Source organism: Scatophagus argus, chromosome 9 (genome assembly GCF_020382885.2).
Source record: "Scatophagus argus isolate fScaArg1 chromosome 9, fScaArg1.pri, whole genome shotgun sequence".
Taxonomy (NCBI): Eukaryota; Metazoa; Chordata; class Actinopteri; family Scatophagidae; genus Scatophagus; species Scatophagus argus.
In genome coordinates, this window is record NC_058501.1 from 274,477 (window position 1) to 293,347 (window position 18,871).

The 18,871-nt window shown below is 40.5% G+C and overlaps 1 protein-coding gene and 1 non-coding gene across 5 annotated transcripts in view; both read right to left on the bottom strand.

Annotated features, from left to right (window-relative positions):
• dyrk1b (dual-specificity tyrosine-(Y)-phosphorylation regulated kinase 1B) overlaps window positions 1-18,871 on the bottom strand; it is a 103,585-nt gene that overhangs the window by 57,850 nt on the left and 26,864 nt on the right. Inside the window, exon 2 of one of the 4 annotated variants that reach the window (XM_046400385.1) lies at window positions 8,358-8,479. The exons of 1 other annotated variant lie outside the window; for it this stretch is intronic. Coding sequence is in view for 1 of the 3 variants with exons in the window: in XM_046400382.1 (XP_046256338.1) it covers window positions 872-974 (103 nt within the window). In the remaining 2 variants the exon portion in view is untranslated. Of the gene's footprint in view, window positions 1-871; window positions 3,177-8,357; window positions 8,480-9,775; window positions 10,327-18,871 lie in introns of those variants that run through there. 2 more of the 4 variants (XM_046400384.1, XM_046400382.1) reach the window with 2 other exon arrangements.
• LOC124065495 lies at window positions 4,838-5,001 on the bottom strand. Its single transcript, XR_006844427.1, has one exon. It is a non-coding gene; the product is annotated as a U1 spliceosomal RNA (small nuclear RNA).

Consider the following 18,871-nt stretch of genomic DNA (forward strand, 5'->3'; position numbering starts at 1 on the left):
TGGATGTGCAGGGCAATGTTTGTGTGGCCCACATACCCAGTGCTTTGAAGTACAGCTAATGAAAGAGTTGTTCTGGATATTTAGTACTTTTTAGTAAAAGTAAAAGTACTTTTTTGGAAAAAGTTGATCCACATACTAATGACCCACTCAAAATGGATATGTGGTGGTCCACATATCCTTTTAGAGTGTGGGCAAACTATTGACACAACTGACACAAACTAACAAACACCAGAAAAAAAATAAAAAAAAGTGATATCTAATATGCAAGTAGTGGTAAAGCAACACAATTGTTCAGCACAGGCAGTATGCTCACATCTCTCATCTCCCAGCTCAATATCCCCAGCTGACAACTGCCACTGTCTGTCTGACCTCAAAGGTGGTTCCTGCTGCACAATGGCAAAAGAACAAACACCCCGGGTCACACAGACATCTAGCATGAGCCAATTCAAACCAGAGCAGAAAAAATTCAGCCAAGACTGTTCACATTCAGGCTAAAAAAACTGACCAAACTGTTACACACATGCATTAATAGCATCAACGCAACCACTCAATGCCAACACATACTGAATGCACGCAGTGTCATTGCGGCATTGTCATACCGTGAATGTTCATCATACTGACATACACACACCAACAGGACATATCAACTAACCACATCCAACCTCCATAAATTACAAACAGAAATAATCATAATACTGCAATGATAAAGTGCACACAGTTTCATTAACATATTTATTCACACACATACACTCTAATGAGAGCATCAACAACCACTACAGGCTCACACACTTGTGGCTATACTATTAAGTAAAAAAGACATAATACAGTTCTCAACCAGTGATATTGTGTGTGTGTGTGTGTTTGTACTGACTTTTGTTTTTGCGTAGCAAAGCTGAGCTGATCCAGGGCTCTGATTGGACCATCCTGCAAGAGGGCACGGTCTTGTCCTCAACGGATGATGATGTGATCACCATGGAAATGCTTGGAAATTGTTCAGTCCAGCAGGGAAATTCTTTAAGTCTAAATACTTTGACAGACGTGTGATGATTGTGGCAGTTTAGGTAACTGTCATCAGATGTGTTTTCAATCCCAGAGTTCACTTCAAGTGTTTACATCCAACTGGCAGGAAATAGCAGAAAACCAACCAACCAATCAAAAGGCACCGTCTTCTCTGGCTTGTTTCTAAAAATTATTTCGCAACAGTGGTTCTTAAGGCAACCAACCGGTGTACAGGCAGCTTGTCTCTGTGAAGTAAAAATATAAAGAATGTAATGTCTGTTTTTTGTGGGGTTACGCTATAGATATAGATCTCTCATTCTTCATATATATTCTGTTTCTCTGTGGATAAAGGGAGTGGGAGAAATAGAATATTTGGTTTGTCAGGTTAGGTTTTTGTTATGTTGGTTTCAGCAGTTTCATGCATTCTTTCTGTGAAATGGAGGTCTATTCCACTCCAGATCGCTGGTGATTGATATTTTAAGTTGTTGGCCTGTTCAATTGTATGTTAAGAGAGTGTCCACAGAATAAAGGCTACTCGCTTATACTACTATTCCTTCAGACATGTTGATAGTATTCCAGCACAGGTTTTATGTTTAGAGTACAGCTAATATGCCTTGGTTACTAAAACTCCACGGTCAGTACATTTCCAAAGGAACTCATCTTAAACAGCTGAACAGTTCATAGTTCTGGAAAAAAGTTACATCTATTTCTTCTTTTTCCTCAAGACTGCATGTAAAATACATTTACTAGCTGGAAATCAAGTCCGTTCTAACCAGGCTCGACCAGCATCCTGGTAAGTGGGCTGGACGAGGTAGTGTGATAGGAGGGGAAGAAGAAAGGGAGGTAGAGGGGAGTTGGGTTTCCAGCAGCCTGTTTTTACCCCATCCCTTACGCTAAAAATAGCTCCAATTACCAGCACTTTCAGGGGAGACTCTTCACTGGACAGAGTAGGACCGTGTAGAGTGATGCTATCACTCAGATTAATCCTCTAACACACACAACCCCACACTGGCAATGTCACAGAGTCTGTGCACCCAGAGCTCCGCGAAGCCTATGTGTCTTGTGATCACTTAACTGCCCTTCACCCGCCCACAGCAGAAGGTAGCTGGAGTCTTCCTGAATGAGGAACCCTTTGAAAAGGCCAGACAATACCGTAATCCCTATATACTAAACAAGATGTCTCTGTGATGACAATCAGTCGCACAAACACATGTAAAGACGCCGCTCCGCTCCAACGTGTTGATTTCCCAGATACGTGTAACTCCGGAGAAAAGTTCCCCTAGCTGGATATCCACCACAAGACTGTTCCAGGCAGTAACACTGCAGCTCGAATGTACGCCTCTGTCTCTTAGGGGTAAAACTAGTGTCTGGGGTTATCTGCCAAATATTTTCCCGTGTTGATGAAATAGCCTCCACAAGACGTGCCGCTGATAGTCTGCATTGTATTTCCAAACTCCGATGTTGCCTTCTGCTTTCCGAATGGTATTTCAATCCATTAAGTCCGACTCTGAGATCACAATAGTAAAGAAAAACACAAAACAACGTCTGAATCGCAGCGAACCAAACTTTTGAGTCGTCTAATGGTAAACTGAAGAAACCATATCCATTGAAGTTCCTGAGTTTGCTGACACCTTCGATCGCCGTTTGACGCGTCTCTTCTTCTCCCACTCCTTTCTCGCACGATGTCCTCTTTCACTCGTTCCTCTCAGAATTGAGGATGATTTTTATTCCTTCAAGATGGAAACCTTCACAGGAGCAATTTCGACTCCAGTTTCTCGCCCGTCTCCCTTTCTGTGCTATTCCGTTAGACGGAATTTGTGTCCCCCTCCCACACGACTCCCCCCTCCTGCCACGGGGACTAAACCATATTCCTGTGGCAGGGGTCGGACCAGGCCTATCTTGCGCTGCCTCACGAAGTACTGGAATAACTAGAATAGATACACATACAGAGGACGAAAACACGAAAAACGAAATTACACAGGGTATTTCATACGGACAACCCCTCAGATGCGGGCTGATTTCTTGGAACGTTATTTACACCGAGTTAGGGAGACAGTAACCTTCCAACTAAACTCAATAGTCCGTTCCAAGCAGACCTCTCGCGTCCTGTCCATTTATAGTAACAGCGGGATATATATACTGGAACATTATACACACGCATGCATATTTAAATCTTTGATTCAATTTTATGAATAAAGTTTTGACAAAGACGGTTTGAGGGGCTGCTTCCCACGAAAATTGCTATTATTATTCTGAATTTATTTTCAACTTCATAAAATAATCTTATTCTGTGAAATAATATGAAATAAGACATTGAAAACCATTGTAAATTAAATACAGATGGGGCCAAAAAAAATATTATGGCTTGCTTACAATAAATGTTTATGGGGAACTGGGCCGGAGAGAGGGGAAAGAAGAAAACGAAGAGAAACAGGACTAGACTGACAAACGCTATTAAAATAAAATAAAAAAATATGATTAAATTTAGAGCACAATCGTTGACCATGGCGGGTTTTAATATTTTAACACTCTATGTGACTTTATTTGTACTATGCAGTACCTAAACGCTAAAAGTATTCATTCAGTTGTTCAAAAATGCTTCAGCTGCTCTGTACTTGTGTAAATGCAACCTCTCCCCTCACTATGCAGACACCCTTCGTGGGCTCTGTTGCTACCCGACGCTATGGCAGCTGAAACACAATTGGCTACATAAAGTCCCATCCCTGGCTGTCATTGGGTAACAGAAGGATCTGTGGGAGGGGCGTTCGACTCAGCTTCTCAGGCTCTTCAAACAGCGCGAGGCAGGAATGACGCGGAAATAGTTTGAAGATGTCAGGTAGAAATGGAAAGAGGGAGGGGAGGTGGAGAAAGCGGCTTCCAAAAGCACATGGTCACTGAGTGTCTCTGTACCACTGAGATGTGTGGCTTCTCCCCACAACCAAGCCAAAGCTAAAAGTTGTTGCTGTTGCTATCCACGCATTCTGGCTAAATCAGGCACTGTGCTGCCTGGGAACAGGCTCAGCACACAAACAGTGTCATAAACCAGCTGACCACTCCTTCAAGGAAATTCACCCTCAAATACAACTCACACTGCACTGAGAAATATGTGTCTGAATTCTTTTTCTTTTTATTGGGATTTAATGGGAACTTTAACCACTCGACACCATACAGCCTCCTAGCACACTCAGACTGACAGCCTTATATAAGGGTGTATGTTCAAATTACAGATTAGCACATACACTATACAAAAGTACTGGGGTGCCTGACCATACAGGGATTTTACTGATATTGAATTCTAAATACACAGACAGCTTTGCAGCTGTAACAGCTTCCACTCTTCTGAGAAAGCTTTCCACACTATTTCATGGGGGATTTTTTCCCATTCATGCCGTAGAGCAATAGTGAGGTCAGACACTGATGTTGGATGAAAAAGCCTGGCTCACAATCTCAGTTCTAGTTCATCCCAAAGGTGTTCAGTAGGGCTGATGTCAGGGCTCTGTGTGGACCAGTCAAGTTTTTCCACACCAAACTCATCGAACCAGCCCTGCTTTGTGCACTGGAGCACAGTCATGCTGTTACAGAAAAGGCCCTTCCCAAACTGTTGCCTTTAAGTTAGAAGCATAGCATTGTCCAAATGTCTTGGTAGGCTGAAGCATTAAGATTTCTCTTCACTGGAAGTAAGGGCCCTAGCCCCGTAAACACGTCTGGATACTTTTTATCTATTTAGTGTATTATTTACACAAATCAATATTAAAACCGCTGACAGGTGAAGTGAATCAGAATCAGAATCAGAATCAGAATTCCTTTATTAATCCCTGGAGGGAAATTCTTGAAAAATCAGGGGAGAGCGCGAACGCAGTCCCCCACTACCAGAAATTATGCAGTCGAGATTCCCACATTTGGGGAATTCGCAGGGGTCAGCACAACCGGAGTGCAATGGCTGAGCCTCGCCCTGGGTGAACCACCTTCTTGATCATGGTATCTCCCCTGCCAGGTAAGTATCGAATAAAATTAGTTGTACATTTACAGTGCAATGCTCTATGGGAAAACCTTGGGTTCTGACAATCATGTGTATATTCTTCTTAATCCCAACCTTATCAAGAATCTGTGGGATGCTCCAGAATAGGCCAAATCCACCCTCCCACCAGTTGAGGTCCCAGGTAAGAGGCCCCACCCTCAATGCACAACACCCAGAGGATCCAACATTCTGATGCCGGTGACTACATTATACCCCCAGAGGTGCTGTGTCCCTTCCCCTGACAGGACCGGGGGGATGTCCAGGATCTTAGGAGTTTGCAGGCTGTTATTGTGATCCTTGAGACGCCCCTGAGCTCTATTCAAAATGTGACAGGGTGTATTGTCCAGCTGTGGCAAGGCTGCTGCTGACAGGAAGTTTAGGTGGGTGGTGTGTGTCAGAAAACATCCATTTGACATCCATTCTCCATAGAACACTGCATTGTAAACATATGATTAATTTTATTCACTGAAGTGAATTATTTCATGAAACCATTAAGGTATATAATCTTAATAAATATTTACACATGCAAATAACCCTTATGAAGACCCATAAATATCTTACAGAAATAACTAAAAATTAAAAAAAACAAACAATACCGCAAAATTCCCCTCTACATACTTCCTGCTTAATGTTTATTTGTTTATTTAACTTACAAACTAATGCCATAACCATTTAATATGTTTTGCATCATTTATTACAGAGCCATGCAACATTGAGAGTGCACTTGTTTGACACCATTTAAACATATCACGCTCAAACTCTATTCAAACATCATTTCAGCTGGCGTACATGGAGGGAGAGACAGAACAATCACTTGAGATGGTCCTGCCTATTTGTATAAAACTTGTGGACAACCATACATGAATATATCAAACTGATCCTTACATTATATAAATTAATATAAATACAATATATATATATATATAAATTGCATTATAAATTTTGCTCAAATGTGTTTGCTCAGTGTGAACCTCTCCCTCTAAAAGCCTTCCATACAGTGCAGATGGACTGAGTCCAGACATCTCTTATTCTGGGAAGGAATCTCATAGCCATACAATCGAACTTAAACATCCTTCACCAGTCAGTGTGTGGTTCACTCAGCTGGGTATCAGGAACCAGGTGGATGCTGAGTGTGCAAATTACATCTCCTCTGAGATCTCAAATCCCTAGGAATACTTGAGACCTGTGACACGTGGCACTCCAAATCTATTCATCTGCCAGTAAAGGGGCATTTTTGAAAGCCTGGCCCTTTCATTGATAAAGTTTATTCATTCAAAAAATTTTCAAGGGTTAGGTCAAAAACTAACACTGAATGCTGTGACCTTCATTTACTTAGCCAACAACATGAGGCTCAGGCTACTATTTCACCACTTGGTCACTGAGTGTTTCTGATAACTTTTACTTTTGTTCTTGTAAATCATGACTGTCACGTCAGAAGTAGTATATCAGATGGTGGTGTAACACTACATGCGTTAGAACTGAAAATGTACGAAACAAATGCAGCCTGCAGAACGTTTGTGTGTGGAAGTTGATTTAGACTCTCAGTTTCATCCCTAACAACTCTCACAACTCTCACAAAGGTCATGCATGCGTTCACACACATGCATGACACAGAGAGTTAATACAGCTATGGTGAACACAGATACACCAGAGCTTGAAGCTTCTCCAGCGTCATTAAAATCTACTGTCTGAGAAAATTACGGTTTCTATCTGCACTGATGATGGAGAAAGACGTGGATCGGACGAAAATGTTATGCCTGCATTGTTCAGCTGTGATCTGGTATGTAGCTGGTTCAGTGTCAGACTTGCAATTTATTATGCTCATTTGAAACAGCATCACCCAAGCATGAACATCACAGGTACAAGGGGAAAAATGAAAAAATGAGTGGAGTCAAAATCCAGGAAATTAAAACCTTCCCTAATACCAAGAATGGGCAAGAATTTTGCTTTTAAAACTTCAACAGTTCATGTTCCTAATTCCAAAATGCTTACAGAGAGTTGGAAAACACACCCCATCCCAATTTTTTTTTTTTAATATTTTGCAGGCCTCAAAATTCAAAGAGTATGTTTAGAAAAAAAAGGTAACGTTTACCAGTTTGAACAATAAATATCTGGTTGTTATACTGTATTTAATTGAGCATTGGTCAAAAATGATTTACAATTTTGTTGCACTTTGTTTTTATTTGCATTTTACACAACATCCCAACAAACAAACCCTGTGATCTGACTTGTAAGTGGTTCTAAGGATCAAAATGCTCTAATAACTGGCGCTCTGAGGTGTTATATTTCTGCTCTCATTGCCATGCACACGGTAAAATTATCTCAGCTCCACAATTACAGAGAAATTAGGAAATGACAGGTGAAGTGTGTGAGTGTTTGTGTACGTGCTGGGGACAGGACAGTTGTATATTGCGAACACAAACAATGGCTGACCAATACAACTGTTCTGTGATTTCCCTGCTGAGACTCTATTCCCTGAAATGATTATACTGTTACCCAGTAAAAACCCTTAAAGAAAGAATAAAGTGCAACATTTCTATCTAAAAAATCACTAAACTAACATTTTGGCAACTTTCAATTCCTTTTGTAATATACAGGTTAACTGTTTGCACTGTACAGAAATCTTATTTCATTAAAAAGAGCTACCAGTTTTACAGCACAAATTATTTAAAATCATTTACTCAAGGTTATACTAAAAAGCTTAAACTTGAAATTAAACATGGATAGGAATAGTACTGATAAACATACTATCCAAGGAATAAATAAATGTACATAGGTCTATATAATAAATAAGCCCTTAATGTGCTTAAAGCTCTTTTGTGCAGTAACATAAATCATCACTATCTAAATTTGTGTCTTTGAGTTTTTCCTTTACATGTTGAGGCAGTTCTCATTCTGCTATATAATTGTTAGAATGGTTTTATTAATGATTTATTTCTTCATATACCTCTACTGACTTTGATTTTCGATTAGTTAGTAATTTGATTAGATAAGCACTAAATATTGTTCTAATAGCTTTTAAACATCGTAATAACCTCAAATTCTGCTTCAGCACATGTTAGACAATGATAAAGCACACTGCACTGACAGGAAAGCAGCTTCCCAACAGCTGACTTTAACAGGCAAGAAATTTAGATACAGTTGTTTCCTGTTGTCTGCTGAGCTGATTTTCTTTCTCTGTTCATTGTTCTGAAATGCTGTTGTGGCTATATTACTAAATATGTTAATAGACATTAGTAATTCCCTTAACAGAGTTACTGACTGGCTTCAGCTGTACTAACAACCAGACAGTGGAGATTACAATGGCAGCGCAAGAAGGCAAGTAGACTCAGAGACTCACGTGCCTTGCAGCAAAATTCCACCCGGCAACTATACACCGTACCATGGCAACAGCCCTGCCATTGGTCCCTGTTGCGTTTTCAAATGACCAATGGGATGGCCAGCCACTGGTGATGCTTGTTGCTAGGTAAACATGATGCAGAGGAAAGATAGAGGAGCAGAATTACCATGCTGCAACTGCAGGGTGCTTTCAGCAAAGAGTGGAGGAGCACTTCACACTCGTACATACCCTTCTTACTTGGCAGTGCCAAAGAGACTAAAACAAAAAAGAAACAGGAATGACAAAGGCAAAGAGGAGTAAAATTTACTATTTACCATTGCATTGTTCAAACTAAATTAACTATGATGAATTGACACAATCATTTTCAAAAATGTTGCAAACTATTCTGCGCCCACACTACATGTGATTGAAAAATAATAAACTATGAATATGAACATGATATAAATAAAACAATGACAAAAATGATGCAAAACAGTATAATTAAAATAAAACAATCTTATGTAATACTGCATAGCCTAGAGTCGGAAGTAATTTATTACAGTTAGCAGCATCAGGCAGCTATAACCCAGCAAACATCGGTCGGACATGACATCCCTGGCCATATATAGTTCTAATGTCAAAAACTGTAACATCATTATGAGTACTGACAGATACAATCAATGATTTTGAGGCAAATGGCCAGATGGTTTTCCACATACAATAATGGTTTGGTCAGACCCTCTCTTACAAACCATGCAACACTGATAATATATTTGCTATGAAAAAAGAAAATGCAGTCTTTGTTTTTTCAATATCTCCAATTCTAAAAATTTTGGGACACTGTAAAACAAGAATAAAAACAGAATGCAGTCATTTAAAAACAAACTTTGTTCACTGACAACGGTTATATGAACTGCTCCAGAGCCATCTTAAAACTGTACTAACAGCTAACGTTTGATAAAATTACCTTTGCATCCAACTAACTACTAGTAGTTTAAGACTTCATCCAGTCAAAAATGTGTTTTTCTTCTTGTTCCTACAATTGAATGTTTAAGGTTCTCTGTGAAAAAATATGTACTGTACATGGGTGTAAGGCTGTTCTCATATTCATTGCTGGAAGCATAAATTTTCTCTGTGCTCATTGAAAATCTGGTAATAAGAGGCAGGCCTATGAGCATGATTTGTGATATTAAAAATAGTTTTCAAGCCAATCCTGTTGCAATATTCAGCAGAGACAGAGTGCAACCCTTTTTACTATGCCCACTGGAGGGGAGAACAATCAGTGCCACAACATGCAACACGTGCTTAACACCTTTTCACAACATGACTCATGTGACCCTTTTGACTCACATGATTCAGGTTGGGTGGGGGAGGTCAATGACTCACACATGACTGCAATGATTCTCAAGGTGTTAATGACCCCACAAGAGGTTAAATACCTGGGACTCCCTGCAGTTGATCAGAAGTGAAGAAGTCTTTTAGATGAGAGGGGAATTGTCTTCAAGAACCTCAAGCAAGTCCAGTTGCTTTCAGCTGAACTTTCAGATACACTATGACCTGGATGACTGAGAATCTTCAGAGACTGACATAGATGCCGTTATCCAACGTTACCTGAAATATTAAGCTTTAATTCATATCACTTTTATTCATATTTCATTATCCATTCATGGGGTATTGTTGGATTAAAAACTAAATTAAAGAGTATGATCTAGACCTGCTCTATTTGGAAAGTGTCATGAGATAACTTTTGTTGTGATTTGGTGACATATAAGTAAACTGAACTGAACTGAACAGCCAGTTTCACTGGAAATACTTAGTAGGTATCAATAACTAGAAATTAACCAACACCTTGCAGCCAGAATCAATATTCCTACAGTGTATGATGTAATGGCAGTGTATCTCAGCCCAGCAGTTGGACAAGAAATGGAGCACAGTAGGCCCTGCTGAACAGCTTTATATATCATTGCTATTATATAATATATATAATATATTGTAATGTTTATGTCGGGCGGCACGGTGGTGCAGTGGTTAGCACTGTCGCCTCATTCCAGGTTCGAATCCCGGTCTGGGCCCTTCTATGTGGAGTTTGCATGTTCTCCCTGTGCCTGCGTGGGTTTTCTCCAGGTACTCCGGCTTCCTCCCACAATACCAAAAACATGCACATTAGGTTAATTGGCTACTCTACATTGCCCCTAGGTGTGAGTGTGAGAGTGTGTGGTTGTTTGTCTTTGTGTGTCGGTGTTGGTGTGTTGTTGAAATGTGCTATTTCCTCCCAAAGCTCAAAAAATCGTTTGAGGACGGCGCTCCTACTGAGCCCTCTTACTTCTGTATGGTAGTCCACATCTCAGTGTTCCGCCGCCAGCTCCTTCATAAATAGCTGGAACTGGCGATGATTCAGGCCCCGCACCGATGTGAAGTTAATTGTTTTCGTGACTGTGGCCATTATGTTATCCAGGTCCAGAACCTTGCCACACAGAGCTTCTTGGTGGACAATGTAATGTTATCAGAGGTGTGTGACAGTTTCTTTACTGCATTTTCTCCTTAGCAAGTCCAACCAAGCTAAGTGGCGCAGCAGAGTACGGGGAGCAGCTGGCAAGAGGAAACGATGTGCCCAAAACAAAAGAGACGAAAGCGGGCACGCCTGCCCAGCTAAAGGCTAGCAGGCCACCAATACAGGGGCTGCATGAAACTATTAGCTTGCTGCAGACTAGGCACCCAGAGGCCTTTTACGTGGTTGCGGGGGACTTTATTCACGTGAAACTGACGAACACTCTGCCCAGGTTTTATCAACATGTCACCGTTTCCACACGGGGAAACAATACTTTGGACTGTGTATACATCAACATCCGCGATGCATATAGAGCTCTTCCTCGCCCCCACCTTGGCCTCTCCGACCACATCTCCATCCTGCTGGTGCCAGTTTATCGCCCCCTGCTGAGACGGATCAGGCCAACAAAGAAGACTGAGTGCTCCAGGACTGCTTCCAGTGGACAGACTGGCAGATCCTCAGAGAGGCAGCTACGTATGAGAGAGAGGTGGATCTGGAGGCATATACCTCCTCGGCTTCATCTCCAAGTGTGCTGGTGATGTCGCCATCACCAGGACAGTAACCTGCTTTCCCAACCAGAAACCACAGCTGAACGCTGAGGTGAGAGCTCTCTTGAAAGCTAGGGATGTTGCGTTCAGGGCAGGTGAGGCATCAGCACTGAGAGTGGTGAGAAAAGAACTGACGGCAGGCATTACAAGGGCCAAAGCCACATATGCTTGTAAAATTCAGGGGCACCTCTCCAACGATTCCTGGAGCATGTGGAACGGCACAAAGTGCATCACGAACTACAACCTCAGAGATGCACAATGTCCAAGGGACCCCTCCCTGCCACACAAACTCAACAGGTCCCACGTTCGCTGCTGAGAGGAAGGCTCTGCAGAGGGTGGTAAAGGCTGCACAGAGGACCATGGGGAGCCTTCCCACCACCTCAGACTTCCACACAGCACGATGCAGGGGGAGGGCCCTCCGCATCATGCACTCCACCCATCCTGCACACAGATTTTTCCAACCCCTCCCCTCAGGCAGGCGGCTGAGGAGCATCCGGAGCAAGACCACCAGGCTCAGAAACAGCTTCTTCCCCGAAGCTGTCAGACTGCTGAACTCCAGCCATGCCCTGTAGTCCCCCCCCACCCCCAACAACACAGACCTGCACTACAAACACTTTACACCTACAAGTGCAATACCACAAGTGCAGACTACATACACAGACTACTTCCTGGACCACCTCATCACACACTTGCACATGCGTATTTATGCTGCACATGCTAGAACTGGCTTCTTTATTTATTAATTTCTTTTTCTCAAATGTTTAGTTTTTATATTGTATTTGCATTTATCTTATAGCTTTAGCTATATTCTATTTTTATCTAGCTTATATTTTTATTTTTATTCCACTCTTCATTTCATATTTTTATATTCTGCTTATTGCTCCCGGGACCTGAGTCCTAATTTCGTACCATAAACATGTAAATGTGAGCTGGTATGACAATAAAGTTCCTTGATCCTTGATCCTAATCCTCTCTCCACAAACTGACGGAGCACCATCAGTAGTTAGCCACATCAACTTTTCCCAGGGTAATTTCATTTTACTTACAGACTTCTACAACACACTGAAAATGCACTCCCCCTGTCATCATTCCATGCATGGAGACAATATCCAATCTCTGTGTCTCTTCAGTCAACTGTGCCACCAGATTTTCCACTAGTTCCTTAACTCTGTCTGCAATAGGGTTTCTTGACAAACTGACACCGTTAAAATTCTCTTTCTGGTCAGGGCACACATGCCTCACATACCTTTAGCATACACTGCTTTAAAAATGAATCTTCTGAAAAACATTTGGGAGGACGTATTCTTAAGCCACAATAAACCTGGCTTTCACTTATGCATCATTTTTTGCAAACGTATTCTGTAGAGACTGCCTAGAGACCATCCTACAGACAGACTGCCTTTTAATTGTTGGACCTTTTGTTGCTTTTCTTGTGGACTAAGGTTAGCATACTTAGGTTCGTGTTTCTTGAATACCGACACTGCCTCATAGCAAAGAAGACTCGCTTTCCCATGCCATGAAACTATTAACTGTCATTAAACTCAAATTTTCTTTTCTTGGATATTTTGACACTATCCATATTTTTTTCCAACCCCATCACTTAACTGAAAAAACACTTTAGGTTATGGCTGATACAGAAACTGGAGTTTGCATGTTCTCCCTGTGTCTGCATAAGTTTTCTGGCTTCCTCCCACAATTAGGTTAACGGGCTACTCTACATTGCCCCTAGATGTGGTAGATGTGTGCGTGAGTAATTGTCTGTTGTCTTTGTGTGTCAGCCCTGTGATTGACTTGCGACTAGGCTCCCACCTCTCGCCCACAGTCAGCTGGGATAGGCTCTAGCCCCACTGTGACCCTGATGGATCGGTGGTATAGAAAATGGGTGGATGGATGGAACTGTCTCAACAGCTATTGGCTGTATGGATATGACATTTGGTACAGATGTTCATGTTCCCCAGGATGGATTGTATTAATTTTGGTGATCCTCTGACTTTCACCTTGCACTATCAACTAGTGAAAATAAATCACAGGTGTTCAGTTGGACTGCGATCAGGTTAATGACCTCCCACCTGGAGGACCCACCCTCAATGCACAGGACCCAAAGGATCTAACATTTCATGCCGGTGACCACAAAATACCCGCTGAGGTCCTGTGTCCCTTTTCCTGACAGGTTAGGTGGCGCCTCCAACAGATATGAAAACAGACCAAATTGTTATTTGTAAGTGATCTGATCATATTTGTATTGCCAGCATTAACAACATTACCAGCCTATCTCTAAAAAGAGAAAACAATCAGAGAAAACACCAAGTAAAAGTAGACAGTGAAAAGGACAGGGGCAGGGGCATTTTATAGCAAGTAATAAAAGTAATAAAAACAATCTTTTGAAACCAATAAATAAGTTGCTAGATTAACTGACAACTTGAAAAATCAGCAACAGTATCTGTAATCGATAGAGATGCACTGATCATCTGGAAAGGGATTGGAATTGGCTGTTTTTCAGAGTTTTTGGCATGGACCAGATACGAGTCAATCAGTCTCCCATAGCTCCAGTTCCAAACTGGTCCGTTTTATACATGTATGTAATACACCAGTTCTTTTGTCTTTGTCACAGCACAATGTGACAAAGACCAAGGAACTGGTGGTGGACCTGAGGAGGACTAATGCTACAGTGACCCCTATCAACATCAAAGGGGCCACTGTGGAGGTGGTGGAGGAGTACAAATACCTGGGGGTGTACTTGTACCACAAACCTGACTGGTGCAAGAACGTGGACACTGTCTGCAGAAAGGGCCAGAGCCGCCTCTATTTTCTGAGGCGGCTGACTCTTACTCCCATGATGCACCACAGAGCGGCACAGGAAATCATTCCTGCCTGTCGCCATCAAACTGCTAAACTCAGCACTGTGACGGACACACTTACTTTATATATACAATGTATATATTGTTTTTACTCATGTATATACCTGTATTTTTAAATTTTAGATTTATACTTATCTTGTTTTGTTTATCGTATTTTTATACCTTTCACTTTTCTTTCTTTTTTTCATACTGCAAGTGCAATGTCTGTACGAAAAAGAATTTCCCTTCGGGAATAAATAAAGGAATTCTGATTCTGATCTGATGTGCATATGCAGAGCAGCGCAGGCAATAATGTCATAGCCGCATGATAAAGGTATGTGTCCATAGGAGAGAGATAATGCAAAGTTTAAAATTTGTCATACATGTAAAGCCAAAGTAAACCATGGGGGTCTACCACAAAAACATTCGGAACAACAAACCTAATCGGAAGAAGCCTGAAAAAGCTAGCCAGTAAAGCTAACCACAGAGCAGTGCCAGAAACAAGTTAGGAGCATGAACAGTGAACACTTTCACATACTTACAGGACGAGGACAGTTATGGAATTCATGGCACTGGATGATCAGCCACTACCTTATGCTCAGGGCCAAACAGAGAGGGTTACGGTTAACCCTCTTAATAGCCCTCATTATAACTAATGAGGACTCAGTTAGTTTGAAATTTAAATTGAATGTTTTGATAAATGTTTTGATAAAGTTTTGTTGAGTGTGTGTAAATCCAATCGCCATGGTGATAGGGAGCAGATGGAAAATAAATAAATAAATTAAAAGAAAAAAAATTAAGTCAAATACATGCAAACTACAGTAACTACAGAGTTTGTGTCACATTTATTATAGATATTTATACAAACATCATGCATGCAGTACACAGCCAGCAAAACAACATTCTCATTTAAGTATACAATTTCTTTCTTGACCTCTGGAAACAGTATCATTCAACCACATCTGATGGTTTTCATTCAATGAATTTTGGTTCCTTCATAACAGGTGGTTGCATATTGGGTAATCCCTGCCTCTGGTCAAAGATGGGCTTTGGCTTTAGGTGTTTATGTCATCCTTGATCTTTCTCTGTCTGTGCACTGACTCCTGTTCCTTTAGTGTTATCTGATTTCCAATTGTTCATATGACTGGGTTTGATTTGATGAGACTGCAAAAAATACCATAAACAAGTACATGGACTGTTGACCGTTGGCTCTCCATTACTGGCCTGTCAAACCTGTAAAATTTTACTTGAGAATGGAACCTAATCTGCAGAAGATGCAGGATCCTAGAACAGTTGGGTCAATGAACTTATCAAATTAGTATTAGTATAGCAGTAGTTGTATAGTTATTCCGTTCTACAAACACTGTGCCACCTGCACTGGTATAGATTAGTTGCACTGAGGGTGCCATGAAAACGGAGAATGCATTAAAAAAAGCAATTGGGTGGATCAAGATACAACATTATTTTTAGAAGGAATTTCAATTCATTGTTGAAATTTTATTTATAAAAATGTTAGGCACCTTAAACCTGCAGCAGACTACTAACTGATAGTGGCTAATAATTCACATTCAATGTTGAACAAAGACAAATAGGTCAAATGAAATAGCCTGACAACACGTCAGCACACAACAACATGTTTTGGATAATGAAACATGGTGAAACAATGTTAAAACCGAAGGTTGCCATACTCAGTATTCACAATACCATCTTCACAATCTAACAATTGCAACAAAGTTGTATAAATTAAATTGCCGTACAACAACTATCTAACTAAAGTCCCATCTGTTTATTGTACACATAGGGGATAGCTAACGCTATCTTGTGTGTTTCACTGCATGTAATTTGCTGGGTGTTGCATGTGTGTTCAACTAATGGGTTAAATGCAGAAGACAAATTCTGCGTGTGTATGTAAAAATATACCGCCAATAAAGCCATTCTTCTTCTTCTATTGTCAATAACATGACTAGCTGGAGTAGTTGTAATCTTATACAAAAATGAATAAGGCCTAATCTTAACTTCAAGAATCATTCTAACTTAGATTTTCTGAAATCAAGGACTATTTATTGCACAACATTTGATATACACTATCCTAAATCAATTTCCTGTTGTGTGGAGAGAGGAAGAGAGTGGGGGAGCAAATCAGTTTTCCATAAGATGTTCCTGTAAATATTTCACAATAAAAGCCATGTTAAGAAAGCATTTCAGTCCACTGAAAAGCTAGAGGTTTTTCGATTTGAAACTGGTACAGGAAGTTTCGAGTTTCACTTGATTTAAGAAGTGCATTATCTATAAAACATGGCTTCACATTAAAATATGATCAAATACAATTATCGACAAAACAAAAGATAAAGGTCTAAAGTAACAGTCATTTACACTTGAAATAAGCAGACTTTTTGATTTCTTGCTTCTCCACGGCCTAATCTTGTTTGATGAGCGAGCTAACATTTGATGGTCGACAGGTCAAGTTTGCCAAGGTTGATTCACAAATAGGTTCAGCATTTGGTCAACCTTCACTCAGGCCAACCAGACTAATCCAACATACACTCTCCTATCTTTTTCTAGCCTAACTAGCTTGCTCTTTTGCACTACATAAAATGAAGCATCACGTGGGCTGACAACAACTCATTACGTTAGGTGTAATAGCAGCTTCCCAACAAGAGTGAATTATGAATATGATCTGTGTAAAACCAAAGATGAACAGATGTCGACCACCAACACGAGAAGATGTGCTTTGTTGTGGTCAGTCTTTGTTCAGTTTGCCATTTCTAAAGTGTCTGCTCATCCTAACACATTTTCTGTCATCCCTGGCAGGGCTATGCCCTTAGGGTTTGTCTTACAGTACACTATTACATAGTATATGGTATTTTAACAACAGCACAGAGAAACTGGTTTTCTACAAATTAAAAATTATTAGCCCTAGTTCTATTATTTGTTATTATTGCTGCTGCTATGCATCTGTGTCTCACTCTTCATCTCTGTCCTGATCTCTCCCTTTCTCCTTCTCTCAAAACCTAACTGGTCAGACAGATGGTCACCCACATACAACATGGGTATGCTCAGAAATTTCAGCCCCAGAAATTTTCAGGTAGGTTTTTCCTCACCGCATTCACCAAGCTTTTGCTCGAGCACCAGTGGATGGCCTAGCTACATATTTGTTCAGTGAAAGTGACAGAATTTTCCGTAACACAGTGGAGATCGAATTTGAACAGCATGGCTAGATGGAGGTGGAAGGTCAAAAGTTAGTTTGGACCTAGAGACAAGGCTTTCAATTTATCAAGATAAGCTTTAAGTTTGGATTTTACTTGCAGATGAATCTGATTGTTACGAAATATTTGCCTGTGTTGTAAATTAGGGGACATGTTAACAAAAAATTGTCTGTTGTATGAAGTTTCTTTCTCAAGACCACCAGGCTGTAATGTGACCAATAAACGACTTGAAAACATCTTGACAAGCAAGTAACACAATGCTTATCAGCCTACACGAGCAAATGTCACAGGGCTAACAATTAAATGATATGCTATTAAGTCTATCTATATATTAAAATGACAGGTACTATCAGATTGACAGATTTTTTACAGCCCTGTTGTAAACTGGAATGGATATTGATATTTATATCAAGAGAACCTCAGATTTTTTTGGTTTTTAATGTTATGTCATACTACACACAATAAATAAATGAGTCTGGTATGTTCCACAAGTTTCAAACTGACACAACAGTAGCACCTGACTCATTCATTCTGATCCATCTTCCTTTGTTGTCCTTTAATCATTTTACAGCTGTTGCATAAGATAGGGAAATGTTTCACAATATAAGAAAGTGAAGAAATGAAGGTTTGTGTCAACTGAAACACTACAACACTACTACTTACTCTGGATAAATGGATAAACAAAGTGGTGAGTTTATATCAGCAGTAACTTTAACTTTCTGCTTAAGAAAACAGAACTAAGCACATATTACTATGACAAAATACACTCACCAGATTCAACACCTGCATGTGCTGAGAAAAAACACAAACTGATCAGAGCAACATGTCACACTCATTAAAACTGAAACCTAGTGTCACCATTAGCTTCATTAAAGCTGTTAAAGCAAAAAAGTTCAGCTTGATCATTGTTTTGCTGTTACAGCCATCCATATGAGCCTATACAGCTTTAGTCCTGTTGCAGTCAAAACTGGATAAACACATGTATACACACAGAGTGTATATGCATACAGGCACTGTTGCCAGGAGAGACAGACATTTTCAGTTTAAGAAGAAATGGACTCAGAGTCCCAGTAAGGACAGGTGGAGGTGCCACATGCAACACCTCCCTCAGAATTCCTTTATTAATCCCTGGATTATCATCATCCAAATTACCACCACGCTTACAGAGAGACAGATTGACAGACCTGAAGTGAGACAAGCCACACAAGCTGAGATTCTCCATCATAAATTGGTGTGAAGTCTATCTCTGTACTATGTATCTAACTGTAATGTAGTGTTCTTCTTAGTTGTAAATGTCTGGACTATCATTCCACAAAGCTTGAATTCCTGTGTGTGTGTGTGTGTGTGTGTGTGTGTGTGTGTGAGTGAGAGAGGGAGAGAGTGAAAGAGAAAGAAA